We start from the raw sequence: 19,772 nt of genomic DNA, 5'->3' as shown, positions 1-19,772 counted from the left end.
AGTTGACCAGCAATGTCACTCAATGTCAGAGTGTGAGACAGACAGAGAGAGAGAGAGACAGAGACAGACAGGGCCAAGATGGATGGCTAAAAGCAGGCCTACAGAAGGATCATCGAGTGCCCTGGGCAGGGGCCCTGGAAAACAAACAAACAAATGCTAAAGTCGAAATAATGACGCGCGAAAAAACAATAAAACAAAAGAAACAAAACTGAAATAATGTTGGCTGGCAGAAATGACAGACAATAAAAGTAGGGAACACAGAGGAATCCAGCCGGCACTTGGCACCTTGAAGCCTACGAATGATCCTGGTGGCCACACACACACACACACACACACACACTCCCGTACTCATAGGGCCAGTCCAGCCAAGCGGACAAGGACATGACGTTTTTATTATGCTATCTACGTCTGACTTTTGCTCTGGGCCAAAATAAAAAAAAAAAACAGAGCGGCAAAGCAAACCGACGAACAGACGGCGGCGCCCTGCCGCGTAACCCGAGACACCAGCCGCATAGATCATAGGGAGGGAGGGATAGGGCGTCCCATTTTGGTACTAAACTTTTGTTTTACGGTCCACGAGCCAAAAGGGGAGAGCGTAAATCAAAAGGTGTTGCTGCCCTTGGGGCCCTTCGGGTGGCGTTGGGAGAGGGCGGTGTTTTGGGGGTGTTTCAGACAATTTGTTGCTCTCTGCTGGCATGGCGGCTGTGTCCCTATTGTTGGTAATTTAAGTTAATTAATGGCATCATTAAAAGGCTCTCCTCTCTGTCTCAGCCTTTTTTTTTGTTTTGTTTATTTTGGCTCTGTGTTCTAAGGATAATTATGCTGTAAGTGGCAGAGGCACGCCCATCGATCCATTGGATCCTGTGCAAACAGTTTTGCATGATCTGTTCTATGACGGTGGTCTTTTGGTGGTCCCCTCTTGAGACGAGACCTCTCAAGTGATTGGAAATTCCAGAGATTACGAGTAACCTCCATTACTTGGCCATTACCAAACAATTCCCAATAAAAAAAACCAATCCCTTGGGCCTTTCTCTTTCAAAGTGAGCGGAAATCCCATTATCATACAAATTTGCAACCAAATTAATTCACGATATTTATGGACACCATACATATCCATAAACTTGGCTTTATCTTCGTGTTAAGCCATTAGTTGACAAATTTTCTGCGCCCACGCGAAACTTCCTTGGAGGAGGAGAATTACGTTCATTGGCCAATCGATGGGGATATTAACACCTGTCTACATAAATCTCTGGCCAACTATATCTTAATTTATAGTGAAGTAATCAATGCTTTTGCGAGTGTATCTAAAACATAACTTAGTTTCGCCCCCCCCCCCAGCACCAATGGATGAGGGGGTAATCGTTGTGGAAAATGTTGAAAAATATGAGAAAATGCTGTAAAAAACAAAACCAAGGGGACAAACAATTCAAATTGTCACAATAACTTCGCGAGTTACGATCAAAAGGAAGCCAGCTAAATTTTACGGTTTACCATATGACTGCCGCTCCGACTGTTGCAACGTGCAGCAGCAACAGCAGCAACAACAGCAACAGCAACAGCAGCAGAGTGTTAGCCCATTAAATGGGATACCAAAAAGCGTAAACAAGTGACACGGACGCGGGTCTGGGTCTGGTGGTGGTGGCTTGGGGGCAAATTTATGCGCCCGGGTTGACAATTTTGTTGTTGTTGGAGGCGCATGTGCATATATTTTCGGATTTTCTTTCGATTTGCCTGTTGGCGCATTAGCGGGGCCATTTCAAGTTGGCTAACACGCAGTTTAAACGGCCTGTAAGTGACTACGTTTGCACTTAATTAATAAAAAATATATCCAGCAGTCCGTGGCGCAGTCTCGCACTCGCACTCGCACTCGGACTTTGTTGCACATGTTGCAACTGGGGCTGGGCTCTGCTCTGCTCTGCTCTGCTTTGCTCTCCACTCGATTCCACTTGATTTGACTTGACTTCGGCTGAGTCTCGATTTGAGTTTTTGGGTTTTTGCCAACGTCCTTGCTTAGATAAAACCGCAATTAGTGTAGTTCACTGTGATATATCGCTGCGACTCGCCACTTGCGAGTATTCGTATTCGTATTTATTTATTATAATAAATTGCCAGGCGAATGCTATTCATTACGAGTACGTGTGGTACGTCCTGCTCTCCCCTTTGGTTTAACTTAATTAAATGCCAGTTTCAATTTATTTTCCATTTGCTTACACTCTTCAGCCGGCCACAACAATGAAAGCGAAACCGCAACAACAGTAAAGACTAAATAAACAAAGAGCGGGCTTAAGCCAGATGAAAATAAAGTGCAGATTCGAAGGCCGAAGTGGGAGATACACTGGCAGATTGATTGCTACATGAAATACTGTTTAAGTGTGGCTACGATGGGAGTATTTCCTCCTTCTCTGCTTTGCATTGCCAGCATGTGTATCCTTTATATCGAAATCCCCATCGAAAGGGTATCACAATATTGCTTGAGTTGTGGCGTGGCTGATGAAACTATCAATGTAATTGAACATTCATTCTGCAGCAGTCAGCAATGTAATCGAGGCGAGTCTCCACTTTCCAGTCGCCGCCAGCAGCAGCAGCAGCAGCAGCAGCAATTAACTGTAAATAACAGGCGGCCCCTGCAGCCTGCGTGTGTGGTCTGCCCCTACCTCTGCCCCTTGCCTTCCGGATACGAAAGTTCAATATCAACGACAAAAGGCGGCTGGGATGCATTTTTTTGTTGTTGCTCCTTTCGGTTGATTATTATTGCTGTTGTCATCGATATTGTCCCGCAGGCTTTTGCATTGATAAATGTTTTGCATATTCAGGCATATTGATAACAGCATCAGCAGCAAAAGCAGCAGGAGGAGTTGCAAAATGAAGTCATCGATCGCATGGCTTGGATATCGATTTCTTCAATAGAGTTGCGATCTTTTCCGCTCAGACACCCCTCGGAATGTGTATCCATTATTCCATTATGAAATATCTTTAGAATTTTTGAGTTCTTTGAAGCCATTTATTATTTATTAAGCCACCTTTTTATGCCGCTGCTGGGGTGCTGGGGACCCATGCAAAGTGGAGCAACAATTTCGTGCTACAGCGAATGCATTTTAAGTTCATTCATTTTATGGCTATTTTTAATCACATTTATCAGAAATTCTTGTGTGTTTATCTAGCATTTTTCTATAATTTTAATTTTAATTTTAATTGCTTTTGCTTGATTTGGTGAACCACAAAATTCAATCAGAGCAACATAAATTATAAACAAATAAAAGACGCACACACACACACTGGCCCTAGCACTCGCGGAGAGGCGACATGTGACCCAGAAATGGGGGAAAACGATGACTCCAATAAAAGAAGAGATTTTCTTTCTCCAAACGTGTCGGTGGCATCCACACCCTCACCCTCACCCACATCCACACCCATATGAAGTGCTGCTGCCTGACCCGCCATTGTGGGGGCGACAAATCGTGCGCTAATTAACTCATTGACACTGTGGCCTCGTCCTCCTCTCCCCTCCCCCTACGCATAGACTCTGACTGCGATGAGTGGCGTCAGTGGAAGAATCGTGCGTAAAACCCGAGTACGCTCCACATTAAATGGCGCTAATTTTGTGGCATTCGAGTGGAATTGAAGTTGAAGTTGGTCTGTGTGACTGGACAGGGTCTGGGGCCTGGGGCCTGGGGGCTGGGCGTGCCCATGCAATTAGCATTGGTGCAGTTAAAATTGGAGTTGGTGCTGTTGCTGTTGCTGTTGCTGGGGCAAGAAACGCTGCAAGAGACCAAACCAGAGGCCCAACTGCAACTGATAAATGGTCACAGAGCCACAGTACGGAGTATGGAGTGAGTCGGGTGGTGCACGGGTGATGGGGGGACGGTGGGACATTGGCTTCAAGTTGAAGTTTGTTTTCCTTTCGCCCAGTTTCTTCGCATCGCCGTTTGCTTTGGCTCTCTGCGGCTCTGTGGCTCTGTGGCTCTCGGCTTACAAAACAAACCGTACCGAAATGCAGGCACCGAGCAAATAAAACGGTTTTTCTTCCAGGAAACGTGACAAAACGCCCATGAGTGCTGTAGTACGATAGCCAGCCGATGGCGGTGGCGATGGCGATGCGATGACGATAGTTGCAGCATGTGACAAATCGTAGAGTAGAGTAGAGTAGATGTTTATTGTGGCTGGGCTGTGCGAGTACGAGTACGAGTAGGAGCATGAGTATATGCAAAAGCAATTACTGGGGGCCCTCATCACAATGCAAACGTAATCTAAAACGCCTCGCAGTGTGGAAGTGTGTGTCCGTCAGGGAGTTTTGCAATCGTCAGCGGAAAGGTTCCGTTCCGGGAATGCAGTCGCTGCCTCAGACAACATTCCAGGAACGAGAGACAGCAGGTCAATGCCCGGCATAGGATAGGCCCTCTGTCCAAGGATAATATATGTATGTATGTGTTTGCCACATAGAATTCCCTCCCCACTAGTCGATCAGCACTTTATATGTACCTCTGGCTAACCCATCCCAAAAATGAGTGAAAGTAGAATCTAGAAAGTAAAATCAAATATGATTATTGCCCGATAAATATGCCAGGGGACAGGGGAAACGACCGGCCCAACCCGACCCGACTGTTGATTATCTTAGAGATCGATAAGCCCAGATTTATGCTTATCACATGCCCGCAAGAGTTCGGTTCGTAAAGCAACGCCCACCACAGCAGAGATTCCAATCGAATGGGGCTCCGATGAAGATGAAGATGAAGATCTGCGGTCTATGGTCCCCCACCCCCCATAACTCAAAACACAGATGCAGGAATGGGGTGCGGGAAATGCTGATGGAATGACAAAGTGATTGGTGGGCGGGGGGCGGGGGGCAGGCAGGCACACAGCCGTGTGTGAGACTGTGACGTTGTTTGACCATCTCCATATGGATCGTAAAATGTGTCGTTGCTGTTGTTTTCGAGGGTATTTCGTACATGTGCCGCAATTACGAGGCTCGGCACTTTGACGCCCCAACAACTCGTTGTCAACATATCTGATGGTATTTTATTTTATTTTATTTTATTTTATTTGGTTATTCGTTTTGATTTTAGCTTTTGGGTATGTTGGATTGGGATTTGGGATTTTGTTCATGCTGTGCAGTTTAGCAGTTTAGCATTTTATGATTTTTTAATTTTATGTTGATGAAGCTCATTGCTTGCATATTTGATTAGCCTTTGGGGCTGTTGTTTCTGCTTTTATTGTTTGCTGTGTTTTCCTCATGCGTGCTCCCCCTGCTTTGTGTTCGAGAATCATTTGATCATGCTGATGAGCTTGTCCCATGCTGTTATATTTCCAAAGTTTTGACATTATATATCACAAGATCTGTGTTGTTTTTACGGCCCGACGCAAAGCTGTGCACAGCTGGTGGGCTTTCGCAGGGGGTATTGTGCATATGGAGGGGGGTAAACTGAATTGAATTTGCAACAGTCTGTATTATCTATTGAAACTCTCGATGCTATCGATATTTATGCTTTTATTTTTCCCTCATTTGATAGATCAATGCCATAATACACGCTTAAAAGGGAACCACTTTGCTCCATTTAGGCAAAGACCATCCACTCCATTGAAATTCTATCTACGCCCTAGAGATTGGGCATGTAAATCACGCCTCCATAAACGTAAAACTGATCGGAGACCATCGATAGCATCTTAGAATGCCCTTCGATCGGTTTGGTTTGGTTTGGTTTGGTTTCGCCAGATATTTATTCAGGCTGTTGCATTTTCCAGTTCAACGCCCATTCGAATCGAAAATGAAACGAAAATGAATACGAACACGACACGATACGATACGATACGATATGAACATTCCATGACTCACCATGACTAATAACTTAATTAGAAACTCGGGCCAAGCAGCTAAGATTTTGTTGTTAAAATAACTTAATAACTTGCGGCAAAAATGCGATGCGTCGCGACCCGAGCCAATCGAAGCTTTTTATTGAGTGAAAAACAAACCCCAAAAGCGAAGAAGATCTCTAAAATGTAGCCACAGATCCAAAGCCCATAAAAATTCCAAAGACTGAAATGCATTTGATGGGCTTTTTTTTTTGTTCTTCTTTTTCCGTTTTTGAGTGGAGTGTGTCGTGAAAAGTTTTCGAAACCAAATGTTTAGATCTGATTGTTGTTGTTTGAGCATACAAAAATAAACATTTGGCTTTTCCCCCTGATACATATGTATATATATATATTTTTGGAGCGGGGGAGGAGGCTACCGAATGTACGAATGAGTGTTCGAATAGAATGAATCTTCGATTGATACTTTCAATGTCAAAGTCATTGGTGATGACGGGGCTGCGAATCGCGTAATCGAGTGCGTAACCGAATCAAAGTTCAATGATATCCAATGGCACCACATAGACCACAAATGGAACTGCAGTACCGTTGCTCGTCTAGATTGGACCTGTACTTCCTGCTCCCATAGGCAAAAGGGGAATAAACAAACAGAAGACTCGAATGAAAAAAGTGGGAATGGAACTGGGACTGGTGCTTGGTATGGTACTGGGTACTGGTACTGGGTCTAGTGCTGGGTATCGAGTGTGCACTCACAAGTGCAAACTTGCAGAGAGTGCTACACTCCACTCCATGCACCACTCGCCTGTCATGTGTCGCCAAACTAATGAAATCAATAAGCTGTCGCAGCGGGCGCATGAATCACGGGCAATACTTGTACATACCAACAAAAGGAGCTGCCTGGAGGAGCCTGCGACCGAGGAGCACCACAAGTGGCTGCCACTGATGGCCAAAGGTGTGAAGCACAAAGTCACTCAAGCCCTCAACTCGCCCCGGGCTTATGAAATATGAGAGCTTCCAGCAGATTCATGCCCCATTCCCCATTCCCCATGCCCCATGCACAGACCCCAGAGTACAGCCAAGTTTTGCCAAGAATTTCTGTGCATAAATTTAATTACTGGCAGAAGGCAGAAGGAAGTCAGACGGCAGACGACGATGACGATGACTGAGACGACTGAGACGACTGAGACTCTGGTCTGAACCCAGAGTCACCTATCAATCTAACTCGAGTGGCTTTTCTCTTCATGTTGCCTTTTTCTCTGGCTTTTCAAGTGCTTTACTTATTAGTGACTTTTGTGGCCGGCTCTCACTGTCGCCCTGCCCTGCCCCCCTGCCCTGCCCAGCCCTGCCTCTGCCTCTGCCTCTGCCACCCGCTGCCTCCCTCTACACTGCCCTGAAGTTCAATAGCCTGACGAGGCCAAGCCAAGCAGTAGATACGATACACTACACTACACTCATATTGGGTATGGGTATGGGTATGGGTAGATGCCCAGATGGAGATACAACTGCATTTACATTGTTAGTAGTTTATAATTAGCGGAGACAGAGAGAGAGAGAGAGAGAGAGAGAGAGAGCGCACCTTGGCGCTACTTGAGTTTCTGACATTTAATGCATTTTCTTCCTATTTTGGGAAATTTCTTTCTGGAAATCAGTTGAAGAATCAGTTTTGAAATCTCTTCTGCTGTGCCCCCGAAAAAGAGGGGCAATTTAATTGCACTGACACGTGGTAGCTTACACCTTACATTTTGGCATGCCTAATCACTGTTGTTTGCCTTTAATTAAAAATGTTTTTGCCAGCCAAATATTTACATCGCTAAGCTGCGCTGATCAACTAATGGAAATCTTAATTCGTTTCTTGTTTTCTTTGGTTTTTTACAGAAAATATAACGATAGTCGGCCTCCTGGATTATGTGAACAACGAATTCAAAATAGCACTGTACGCAAAAGAAACCCAAAGATATTTGTGTTTCAACGACAATTGGAGATTAGTTGGCATGGTGAGTAGATTAACCTTCAGAGACCCCGTCCACCTCCACCTCCATCCCATAACCATACCCATACTGCCATACCCATACCAAGCAAACATGTTGATCAATCGAATGATCGGTTGATATGCCCTGAAAGTAGGCAACCACAGTCCCCTTTTCAGATGACTCACACAGCCCCAGCAGACACTGGATACTGGGGGTACATCCCCCGTGAATGATAACAGATAGAGAGCGCCAAGATGAAAGCGAATTCAAAGATAGGATAATCTTTATGGTGATTCCGGGGGGTTGGGGTTAGGGCTCTTGTGCAAGCAAATTGCTCGCAATGGCCATAATCACATGCTGAACAATATTTGTTCTGTCTCTATATGGGCCCCGTGGAGAGCTATAGCCAAGGCCCGTTGCAACTATTTTGATTGCATCGCAGCCGCTGTTAGTCCGTAGTCTGTAGTCTGTTTTTATGCAAACTAACTGTACAAACACTATAATTTATGACATGTTCCACATAATGGTTTTATGCAAACGATCACATAGACGACAATAACAATGCTCTGGCGCGATTTAGCCAAATTGCATACACATATTATATACATATAAGCCATACATAGAGAGATCGGGTCCGAGTCCAAGTCCGAGCTAAGATCACTGTTCAAATTTGTCCGAGAGACTTGCGCTCACAATGGATACACTCGTAAACCTGTTGCTGCCTGCTGCTGCTGCTGCTGCTGCTGCTGCTGCACCAATTCTGTCAGCAGTGTAAACAAAATATTTATTACAATATTTTTGTAATTTCAAAATATGAACAATTTCATATGCAATTACGGGGCACAATTTGGCACAGATTTGGCTGTGGAACGCGGCGGCGTATGCGTGATATTCGGTATTCGGTATTCGGTACTGGGCCACCCAGCTGGGGGGTTCGTTGCGTGCGTGTCACCCCATGCAGCCCCAAACTGCAACTGCAACTGCAACTGAGATTCGGGAGTAAATGCGAAAATTAAAATCAAATCATATTTTTATTCGAGACATTGTAACACTTTTCCCTGCCATCATTTCAATGCCGCCAGACTCAAGCGGCGATCAGCGCTGGCGCTGGCGCTGGCGCTGGAGTGTGGCACGGCACTCATAAAAATCATTGACTAGGCAAACAAACAAACAAACAGTCATGAATGACAGATTGATATTGTCCGAGTAGATTGCTGGATTGCTGGATTGCTGGTTTCGATAGATATGTCTAATCAATCAGTCAGATGACGCGGCACTTGCGACACTGTGCCCCATGTTGTAAACATGCGAAAACATTTCAATGTCCTTTCCCACTCGCTGCTGTACAGTTAGCTTTGAGCTGTTAACCGCACTCGAGCTCTGGACAAACAATGGAATAGAACCCCTAAGGTCAAAACCAGCACTTGTCATTCGATTGCGATTCACATGTATTACGATTGCTATTGCTATTGGCAATGCTTTCGATTATGACCGCAAATCCATGCTGAGTTATTGTGCAAATACTTGCCGCGATTTAAGCACACATATTATATTCTATATACTCGTATTAGAGTCTTACGAGGAATTCGCTGGCAAGGTTATTGTGTGGCCCACACCATTGGGCTAAGGTTGCCACGCACCTGACTCACCGATTGATTACTCGATTCGATCCCTTCTCGAAATAGAACAAACGTGTTTACCCAACACACTCCACTCCACAGACTATTCTCGGCTCTAGATCACTCGACTCGAGGCGACTCGAGATGGTGCGAAGCTACTCAAAAATAGCAATTAAATGCCATAAATATTCCGAGTGTAAACAGAGGCTAAATATGGCACAAGCCTTAATTGCTTGGGAATCGCTGCCATCTGCGTCGTTTGCAACACATTGTGCCACAATCGAAACGCTGGATCAGATCGGACGGCTGATAGTGGCACTGCCACTGGCTCTGGCCCAGAATCGTTTCTGGTCAACACACGCGTTCGCCCAAACATCGATGGGGAGGCTGTGTGTGGAGGTAGTCGCTCGCGGCATACCCTGGAATGGGTACTGTTCTGAAATGATATATGTAAAAGCATTTAGCCATGGAAGAGTACTGCAAGAAAGATGCAGCTAATGCTGGGCTTGGATAAGATATGGAGGTATTGAGTTTCCATCATATTTAATGGCAATTAGTTCCTTAGACTCAAATGAATATGCCCAGGCTGCATTTTGAACTCTGCAGGGTATGCAAACATCCAAGTCGAAAGCCGCGTTTCATTTGGTTGTCGTTTTGAGATCTCAAGTGTTTTATAAATAAACAGAAAGCAAAATGAACCGCTGAATCCCCACTCCCTACTCCCCACCTCCCCCAAAACACCCAACCTAACCGATCGATGATGTCGCTGTCATCATTGCTGTCGATGCTCCTCATATCAATGGTGTGTGTGTGTGTGTGTGTGTGTGTGTGTGTGTGTGTGTGTGTTGTGTGGCTTCGCCTTATGAACGGAAACGCTGCTCATAAATTGCATCTGAAGAGTGCGGAAGTTGATTTCACTCTCTCGTTAACCGTACATCTCTCTGTTCTTTCTCTTTTGTTGCAGAGGGAACTGCGCGATACCTGCTACTTCAACGAGACGATCGTGCACGGTTATTTCGTGTTCCGGTCCGTTGTCGACCTGCAGCGCCGTGTCGGGTTCACGCACCGAGGTAAGCCCGTGGGGCCAAAGAAGATCGTCAACGATGCCTGCTACATGTTCAACAAGATCGATGCCGAGCAGTTTTTCCATCAGCACACGTTACCAAAATGGCACGAGATGGCCGCCAGTCAGATGATAGCCAGCAATGGAAATGGCAATGGTAATGGCAATGGCAATGGCAATGGCAGTGGCAATGGCCGGAAGCCGTTGCCGTCGCCGTCGCGCAGCAACAAAAACAATCGCCACAAATCGAATAACCAAAATCAAAAGTTGCAGCCGCAACAGGAGCATCATGGCCATAATAATAATAATAATAACAGTAACATTATTATTAACAATAGTAGTAATAGTCTAAGTAGCACTAACAAAAAGCAATTAGCATTAAATCGACAGAAGCAGCAGAAGCAACAGCAGCAACAGCAGCAGCAGCAACATCAGGTGCGGCACCATCACAATGATCCTTCGCTGCTCGCCAGGAGGCAGCAGCACGACAAGAAGCAGAAGCGGCGACGCAAGGAGCAGTTGCAGCAACGAGTCACAGCTAGTCCAACGAAACGAATGACTGCAGCAGCCACAGCGGTGGCTGCCACCACAGCAGCAACATCCACATCCACCACTGCAACAACCAAATGGTCAACAGCCACACTGTCCATCAAGCGCAAGGGAAGACGAAGAAAGGGCCACAAGCCAAAGGCCAAGCCGCCGCAAGTCACGGCTGCAACATCAATATCAACATCAACCGACGACTCCCTCTATAGCAGCAGCAGCAGCAGCAGCAGCAGCAGCATGGGCTACGAGGATCCCTACAATGTCAGCAGCAGTAGCATCACCTCCTTGGAGCCCTGGTCCACTTGGTCCACCATTGATAGCTTTACGCCAGATGTTGCGGGTGTCAGTGGCAGCAGCAGCAGCAGCAGCACAACGGCAACATCAGACGACAGTATTAGCAGCAGCAGCAGCAGTAACTACGATGCCTGGTCCACATTCATCACGGAGCTGGAGAGCGAGGCCTCCTCGGGCACCACCACAACAGAGATGAGTGGCAATGACACCGAACTGCTGCTGCAGTACGAGGCAGAGCTGGTTGAAGACGCGGAGCCAGTGTCCACCACGGACTACGAAACCAAAGGAACATCAGCAGCAATAGCAGCGGCGACGGCGGCCACAACTACCTCGACAGCTGGCTCCCAGCTGGTGATAGAGCAGACGCCGCTGCAGCAAGAGATGGCCAGGAGCAGCACAGCAGCCGCCAGAGCAGCGTCGTCTGCCACAACGCCAGCCACCACTCTCGCCAGTCGCAGTCAGACTGATCTTGCACCAAGCACGCATAAACTGAGCAGACATCGTGGCGGTGGCAGTGGCAGTGGCAGCATGGAGAACAGCAGGCAGTGGCTGCAGGGCGACAATAAGTTGCAACAGCAGCACAAGCTACTGCTGCCACTGCAGCCGCCCACAGGCAGCACGCGAGTACCTTCGGCAACAACGCCCAGATGGAGGCTCTCCAACGCGGCGGCAGCATCCACATCCACATCCACTGTGGAGAGCATGGCAACGACGCCTCAGCAGCATGGGCTCATCGACAAGATATTCAGCGTGTACAAGAACATTAACAGCAACCTGAACAACACCCTCACCGAAGCCTCGCCGACAGTCGACACAAGGAGCACCATCACGGCGGCTACCAGCACCACCACCAAGAAATCTCTACGCAAGTCCACACAGAAGCTGATGGCCACGCCCTACCACCAGCTGACCTACGTGCGCAATGAGGCGGGCGACATTGACATCGATAACCTGGACAATATCAGCGTCTATCCCGATCTGTTCGAGGGGGAACTGGACGTCAGCGACAGCGGCAATGGCAACGGCTCCACCAGCAACAGTCGCCTCACCTTCGTCAGCGGGTATCTGGCCACCTCGCCCACATCCGTGCTGCCCGAGTCGATACGGATCGCCAAGATCAAGATCAATAACGAGCGCCGGCGGCTGCAGCTTCACAGTCAGCGGAGGTTTGCGTAGTACCAATACCAGACGATATACCGATATATTGTATTGTATAACTATACTCAGAACAGTTTTCAAATGAATTTAGGCACGAAAATAAAACAGAATTATGGATAAATATATCCAATTTATAATGAACTGATACATATATGTACATATATACAGCGATCGATACTCGTATATATGTATGGGTAGTACCTATATGGAGTTGCTTACTGTTCAGTACCTCAGCTCAGCTCAGCTCAGACAGAAGTTTGCACTTGCACGCCTTAAAGCACACTACAGGAGCGGATGTGGATGCGGAAACGGGAACGGAAACGGAAACGGAAACCAGATAACCATAACTCAGGCCATATATGTATCATCAAATGGAGAGTACAGTGAAGTGGGCGGTAGACGGGGGGCCGAATGGAAAGAACTCGCAGAACTGCTACATAGTTATAAATGAAAAGACAATAAGATTTTTATTTACGAGTATGTGCTATATAAGCTAACGAAACGAAACGAAAATAAATGAAAAGAAAAGAAAAGAAACGATGAGAAAAGCGATAATGATAGCAATAACGATAGCGATAGCAATAATCGATGATTGATGTTTGATAATTAACTGCTAAAACAAACTGTTGGTATGGAAAATAAAAAAACCAAAATGAAGAATCAATGTGCATTTGCTTGTTTGGAAGCACTGAAAGCAAACCAATTAAGTTTATTAGCAATGAGAATTAACAACAGCAAATGCTAAACAATATATATATATATATATATATTAATACATACATATATGCATATATTTTCAAAATTTTATAATGAACGAAAACTAATTGCAATTAGAAAAGAAATTGAACGAAACCGAAAAAAAACCCATGAAGACGTTTTTTAAATTCATACGCAAGCAGAAACTAAGAGTCAATGACGATAACGATAACAATGTCGCACAGCAAAACACTTCCAAAAAGTAAAGCAAAATAAAAACGAAAACAAAAACGAAAAAAGAATGTTTAGAAATCAATAGAAAATCAATATTAAACAATTTTACTAGGCACCGGCACCCAGCGGCGAAACGAAATTGAACAGAACGTGGCGAAGAGCTCCATTCAGATTAAACCGAATTTTTTTAAATAAATGCAGTTGCAGAAACTTGTTGAAATTGTCAGCCTGTCAAATCGATTTTAGAGGGGAATAATACAATACATACATACATACACACATACTCGTATGTAATGTGAGCGAGGGGATGAGTAGGAGAAGAAAACCTAGATCAATGGAACATTTTAATGAACTATTAACGCATGCACGAGTGCTTCGTACTGCGACAGAAAAAACACCAAAACTCACACTGAATAAGCCACGTTATATTTATTAATTGAATATGAAACTAAAACTAAAAACTAAAGCTAAGCAAATCGAATCAAAATAGCAACAAAACAGAGCAAAAAAGAACAAAACACACAAACAAAACCAACAAAACAGCTGCTTTTCTACATACGGATATATATAAAATATATATATATACATATACATATACAAACACGAAGCACATGCACATATACATATATGTATGTATAATGCTTTATATATGAAAATGAAGAAGAATGATGAGCGAAAATTGTTTCTCATATATTTATATTAATATTTAAAGTAAATAGTTCAAACAAATTAGCAAACCAAATATGCGAAATTAAACAAATTTGAGGAAAAGAGTCAAGTAAAACCCAACAACAACAAAACAAAAAACAAAAAACACTGAAGCATCAAGTTTATGCTCGTATGTAGCGATATATATGAATGTAAAAAGGAGGAGGAAGCCCCCAAACAACAAACAAAAACAAAAAACAAAACAAAAAAGAAGAAGTTAAAGCAAAACTGCTTAGGTGAAAATTTAATTAGTGTGTACTTAAGACAAGAAACCCATTTAACGATTGAGCGATTAATCACTAACTTAACTAGGCATTGAGGCGGCGGCACTCAATTCAGAACTCGGATCGAACTACTGTACTTACACACATGCGCGTTGCTGTAATATAACAAAATTATTCTGTTATCGATGGCTGCTGCATCTAACTCCACCAAAAGCAGAAACTATTTATTCAAACCTACGATCGGATTGGATCGGATCGGATCGGATGGGATCGATCCGGTTGTCATTTGTCATTTGTAAATTCATTTGCACTTTTCTTTCTACGAATTAATTTTAATTAATTGATTAATCATACGCCTAAGTTAACATTGCTACCATTGTAAATTGTAATATGTTTTATTCCTAAGCCGAGCATTAAATGTAATTATTTATGTATAAAAGCAAACGATCGTTTCACCCATGTATAACACACTCTCTCTCAGTCTCTCTCTCTCTCTCTCTATTTGAACAACGCTCGCTCTCCCTATATCCTCTCTCTATGTATCTCCGTATCTTACTTACTATCTCTTATACCTATATATATATATACATATATATGAATATATAAACGACTATTTAATTGCATTTCTTTGTATTAAAACGAGTAACGAAACACTAATAATTGAATAAAAATCGAAAACAATATATGTATTCAATATATTTTTCATTTTGTATAAGTTCTACTCAGTTTTCTTCGATTTATTTCCCCAAAACTTCTAAGTTATTTCCATTTGTTGGTTTACAAATGTGTGCAGAGAAATGGTATAAATAAAAAATATATATAAATTCAATGATACTTATTGTATTTTTAATGGAAATAAAATGGGGATTGATTGGAGTATATCTGGCCCCCTAGAAGGGCTCCTTTTAGGCTGTGCTTCCTTCCACAGAATCTCAATGCCACATTCCTGGCCTTGTCGCACTGTCTTGTAAATGACAGCTACAAACACAAGTTAGGTGGTCTCCGTCCCCAGTGACAAATGTTTATCCAGGCGACAATATGAAGGAGTCGACCGCCGACCACCGACCACCCACCGACGCAGTCCTCGATCCTCCTCCTGCCGGCATACAGGGCGGCTCCTTCCTCCCTGCCCGATGACAAATCACATGTGCTGACATTTGACATCGTTGCCGGACTTGTAGTCGAGGGAGCCAGGGATTAACATGTTATCGTGCGGCACCGGGTCTAGGCCTCCTCCGCCTAGACCTCCTTGTGGCGGCAGTAAAAGTGTTGGCCAGGCCACAAGGCAAACACAGTTATTATGGGGCCTGCTCCTTGGCGGTGGCAGCAGACCGTGGACAGACCACACAAGTGGCCAAGTGGCTTCTGCTTTGCATAAATGTCTCGGACACCAATTCTCCCCCTTGCCACCTGCCCCCTTGCTGCCAGAGTAGCCTGCTGGTGGCTGCAACTCTGCCTGCCGCTCTGTCTGTCTGTCTCTCCGTCGATGTCGCTTTGGCTGGCCTCTGTGGCTTGTTTAATTAAAAAATTAAGTTCCAAATCCCAGACCATTAAAAAGATTGTTATTTATACTCATACCTTTTAATTTCATCAATCGTTGCGACAGCAGGTGCCGTCCATATCCATGTTCCATACCCACTCCTCTCCTCCTTCTCCTCCTCCACCACTATTCCCTTTCTGCATAGTTGGTTTTCTTTCATCGTTTTTTTTTTAGCTTTTAACAGGAAACAATTTCATTTGCGAGCAGAAATTCTTTTCAAATCTGCCGCCGTTAAGCAAAAAGAAAACATGCCAAGAAATAATAATAAAAAAATTGAAGAAAAAAAACCTTTAAGGTGACTGAGAAAATCCAAACGTTGCGCTGCCCTTACTCAAAGTACTTTAGCTGGTTGGGTTTTGGTTTGATATGGCAACTGAAAATGACCAAGAAAATGCCCATTGCATTTCCCATTTAATCTGCTACCAGATTTCCAAAATGGTTTGTATCGAAGTGTATCAGACGGTCGGTATGTCTCTGTCTTTCTTTTTGGGCAGAACGTTTTGTTGGCCGCTCGCTCGTTTTTTGTCCAGCCCAAAGCCCGAAGCTCGAAACTCAGGCCAAAACCCCCAGGCCGTGGACGTTGCCGTTGCCGTTGCCATTGCTGTTGCTGGTTGCCCTTGCCCCTCGAGGAGTCTCTTTAGTTCGGTTTTAGTTTATGAATGTCGCCATGTTGTTGCAGCAGTGTGTGGCTGCGGCACATTCTCCAACACACACACTCACACACACACACACAGAGAGGGAGCGACAGGATGAAACTGGTGCCTGCATACGGCATGCATATTTCGTATTTTTAGTACAGCCATGCCATTTAACATCATCAACTTAAATATGCGTGCAAGATTTATGCACACATCGTTCGGCTCCAAGGGGCGGCTGGTCCGGACCGGGCCGGGCCGGGCACCGGCACTGGCTCGGTCTTGGCGAGAGGGCGGGGCCTAACTCTGTGCTGGCTTGAAATGGCATGTGGCATACGAAACGCGACCAGCACGAACACTTAATATAGAAGTCAGCATTGAAATTATCATATTTAAGAAGGCAAGTGCGGTGATCCCCCCCTCAGACTGCCAAAGGTACAATGTACAAATGATGTTCTTCGACATCCACCCACACAGCGCTCCAGCTTCGGAGTAGCCCCCTACTCCATGCCCATGTCCATGCGCAATTGAATAACATCATTATGCACTGCTGTCAGATCCAATGACATCGGCGACCGCGGGGCTTGCACAAGCCCCTGGCTCCAAGAGATACTTTATTGATTTCTGTCGGACACTTTGCGCAACCTCAAATCTGAATCCGAATACTGGGTAACTGGGTAAACATCTTCACCTGCTGCGCTGCTGCTGCTGCCTGCCGTCTGTGGAATATCTCTAATGCCTAATGAAATGAGAAATAAGCGAAATAAGCGAAATAAAAATAGCGAATGGCGAATGGCGCCAGTGGCGGAGTGAGCTGCATTTGTTTATGGCCGCCACATTTTGATGATAAATGAACGATGCCGCAGCTAATTACGCATGGAGTATGAATGCGCAGTACAGTCCGCAGTACAGTACCCAAGTCCATGTCCCCGGACTACGGACTACGGACAAGCCGGACTGCAAGTAACTGAATTTGTCTTACGCTTAACGCTTAGTTTAAGCCCAAAGATAACCGGTCGGACTTAACGATTTCCATTTATTTGTACTTGTCAATGGCAACATGAAGATTTTGATTTCCATATTCGAATGAATTTGTGGCCACGCGCACATTTTGCTTTGGCGTGTGTGCCTAATTAACTGAATATGAAATTAGCTTGGATTAAGATTGAGAACTCATCAAGAAAATATGTGTATGGCTTGATTCATTCGTTTGTAGAAAAAAGAAAATAAAATCAAGAAAAAAAAAAGAATACTTGGAGATGCCGGGGATTGAACCCGGGGCCTCTCACATGCAAAGCGAGCGCTCTACCACTGAGCTACATCCCCATGGATAACTACCGAGGATACATCTTGCAAGCCATTCCAATTTCTGGGCGATCTCAATTCGCGAATTCGAAAACAAGAAAACATTATGCTACACAGCCGCCACCCACCCACCCTTGGCCATGCCGAATGCATGCCCATTGATAAATAACTGTCATTATGCAAACTCTGACTGAAACCGATTTTCCCATGCAGGCACCATGCAGATCACTTCAATTGCAACGACTTAAACCCAGGCTATAAATAAAAATTAATGCATTTAAATAAATTTATTTAGTGCCCCCAGGGTACGATGGAAGGGGCTCAAACGATACCCCTATTTAGCATATCTACCCAAAGATATGGGTATTCGGTATCATTCGCGTATCTGTCTGTCTGTGGCCGTGCCTGGGGGTGGGCATTTAGCAAAGTGTCAGTTGTTAGGCACAAGGTTAGGCATTAGCAGCGTCCCACGTCGCCGTCGGGTGGTTGAGTGGGTGGCTACTACAGCTGGCTATGGGGCTTAATTAATTTGGTGCAACTTTTTGCACGGCCCAATCCGTGGCTGGGGTCTGGGCCGTGCCCATAGTCGATGCCAACTTGGTCAATGTGCGCATACATCAAGACAATCGACTGGATTGGCAGCTCGCATACATTACGCAAAGCTAAAGCCGGCACTGGCACTGGCACTGGGACTGGGACTGGGGGCCGGGCCTAGCCTGGACCCACCTGTCAGCGGTGCTTATGATTAACTGTCAGTGGTAACTGGTTATGATGGATTTATTGCTGTCAATTTGACAAATCAATGCAGCAGTTGGCAGCACCAGCGGCGCAGCTGCAGCCACCGCACCGAAGGCGTCCCCCCAACCAATTGATGTTGAGTCGAGTTAATTGGAAAATCAGCCAGCAGAGAGGATTTGTCTAGGAGAAGAAGAACCTGTTGGATGCACTATTACATGCACTATCACTCAAAGAAAATAGAGCTGGCATTAGCCAGAACATCTGGACACAACTCCTCATTGGCCTCCCCCATTGATTGGAGAGTGAAACTTACAGCTGAGCGGCCGAAGGGGACCAGTTTCGTTTTTTACTACCGTCTGTCAGTTCGCGGCAGGCAGATATTAATTTACCGATATATCTTTTGGCTGTGATTTTGTTTTGCTGCACAGTTGGCTAATGAAATCGTAAGTGCTTTTATCTCATAAATAGTTGGCTGGCCGGGCTCGGATTCGGGTTCGAGTTCGGGCTCGGACTCGGACTCGGACCTGGGATTGCCTTCCCAGCCTGTTTCTGTTTCTCTACCGGTTTGCGAATGTTTGCTGCGTTTAATGAGCCATCGGGCGAATTTTAATATGTTTTACATATAAGAAATGCGTAAGGTCCATTAGGGGAGCAATAGACTGGTGGGGGTGGGGTGGGGGGTGTTGGAGATACCAAAGGCAAAAGTTTCACTTTCAGCCCAGACAGCGTCGGACAATTGAATATGAAACGAGACTGAACGCGCATGTGAAATATTTTAACGCCATTTATCAAAATGCCAATGGAAATTGCAGCTACTTGGCGTCCCATTTTGAGCCTTTGACGGACAGCTGCAGTTTGGCATGGTTCAAGCCCGGACCCAGGCATTGTCAGTCAGCAACAGCGACAGCGACAGCCACTTTGTGTTTGTGTCAGTCAGGCAGCGGCTGAGTGTGCCTCAGCCTGGTTGGTCACTCAAGCAGGCCACAAAATGAATTATACGCACTTCAATGTTTCAACACAACAGCAACTGCAACTGCAACAGCAACTGCAACGCAACTGCCCCACACACCCACACATCGAAGCTCATATGCCCTTTGGCTATGACCATCTCCATCTACAGCCAAATGATAAAGTCATGGCCGTCTTTTGGACACTCACAAATAATTGCACAAGTACGAGTTAATGCTGCAGAGATGCAGCTATAATGGAGAACTGATACTGGTATGACATATGATAT

At 45.1% G+C, this 19,772-nt stretch overlaps 1 protein-coding gene and 1 non-coding gene across 4 annotated transcripts in view; one reads left to right on the top strand and one right to left on the bottom strand.

Annotated features, from left to right (window-relative positions):
* The window catches only part of LOC111076831 (serine-rich adhesin for platelets), a 54,228-nt gene extending 40,344 nt beyond the window's left edge, over nucleotides 1–13,884 (top strand). For all 3 annotated transcript variants that reach the window (XM_041592820.1, XM_041592819.1, XM_041592821.1), the window contains 2 exons: nucleotides 7,681–7,799; nucleotides 10,359–13,884. In XM_041592820.1, the coding sequence (XP_041448754.1) occupies nucleotides 7,681–7,799; nucleotides 10,359–12,473 (2,234 nt within the window). In that variant the 3' untranslated portion in view covers nucleotides 12,474–13,884. The remainder of the gene's footprint in view (nucleotides 1–7,680; nucleotides 7,800–10,358) is intronic.
* Nucleotides 13,885–17,746: 3,862 nt separating this feature from the next.
* On the bottom strand, nucleotides 17,747–17,818 carry Trnaa-ugc. The gene has a single exon. It is a non-coding gene; the product is annotated as a tRNA-Ala (tRNA).
* Nucleotides 17,819–19,772: the final 1,954 nt, after the last annotated feature.

The sequence above is a fragment of the Drosophila obscura genome, unplaced genomic scaffold (genome assembly GCF_018151105.1).
Source record: "Drosophila obscura isolate BZ-5 IFL unplaced genomic scaffold, ASM1815110v1 contig_186, whole genome shotgun sequence".
In the NCBI taxonomy this organism is placed as follows: domain Eukaryota; kingdom Metazoa; phylum Arthropoda; class Insecta; order Diptera; family Drosophilidae; genus Drosophila; species Drosophila obscura.
This window is presented reverse-complemented; position numbering and strand designations above follow the sequence as displayed.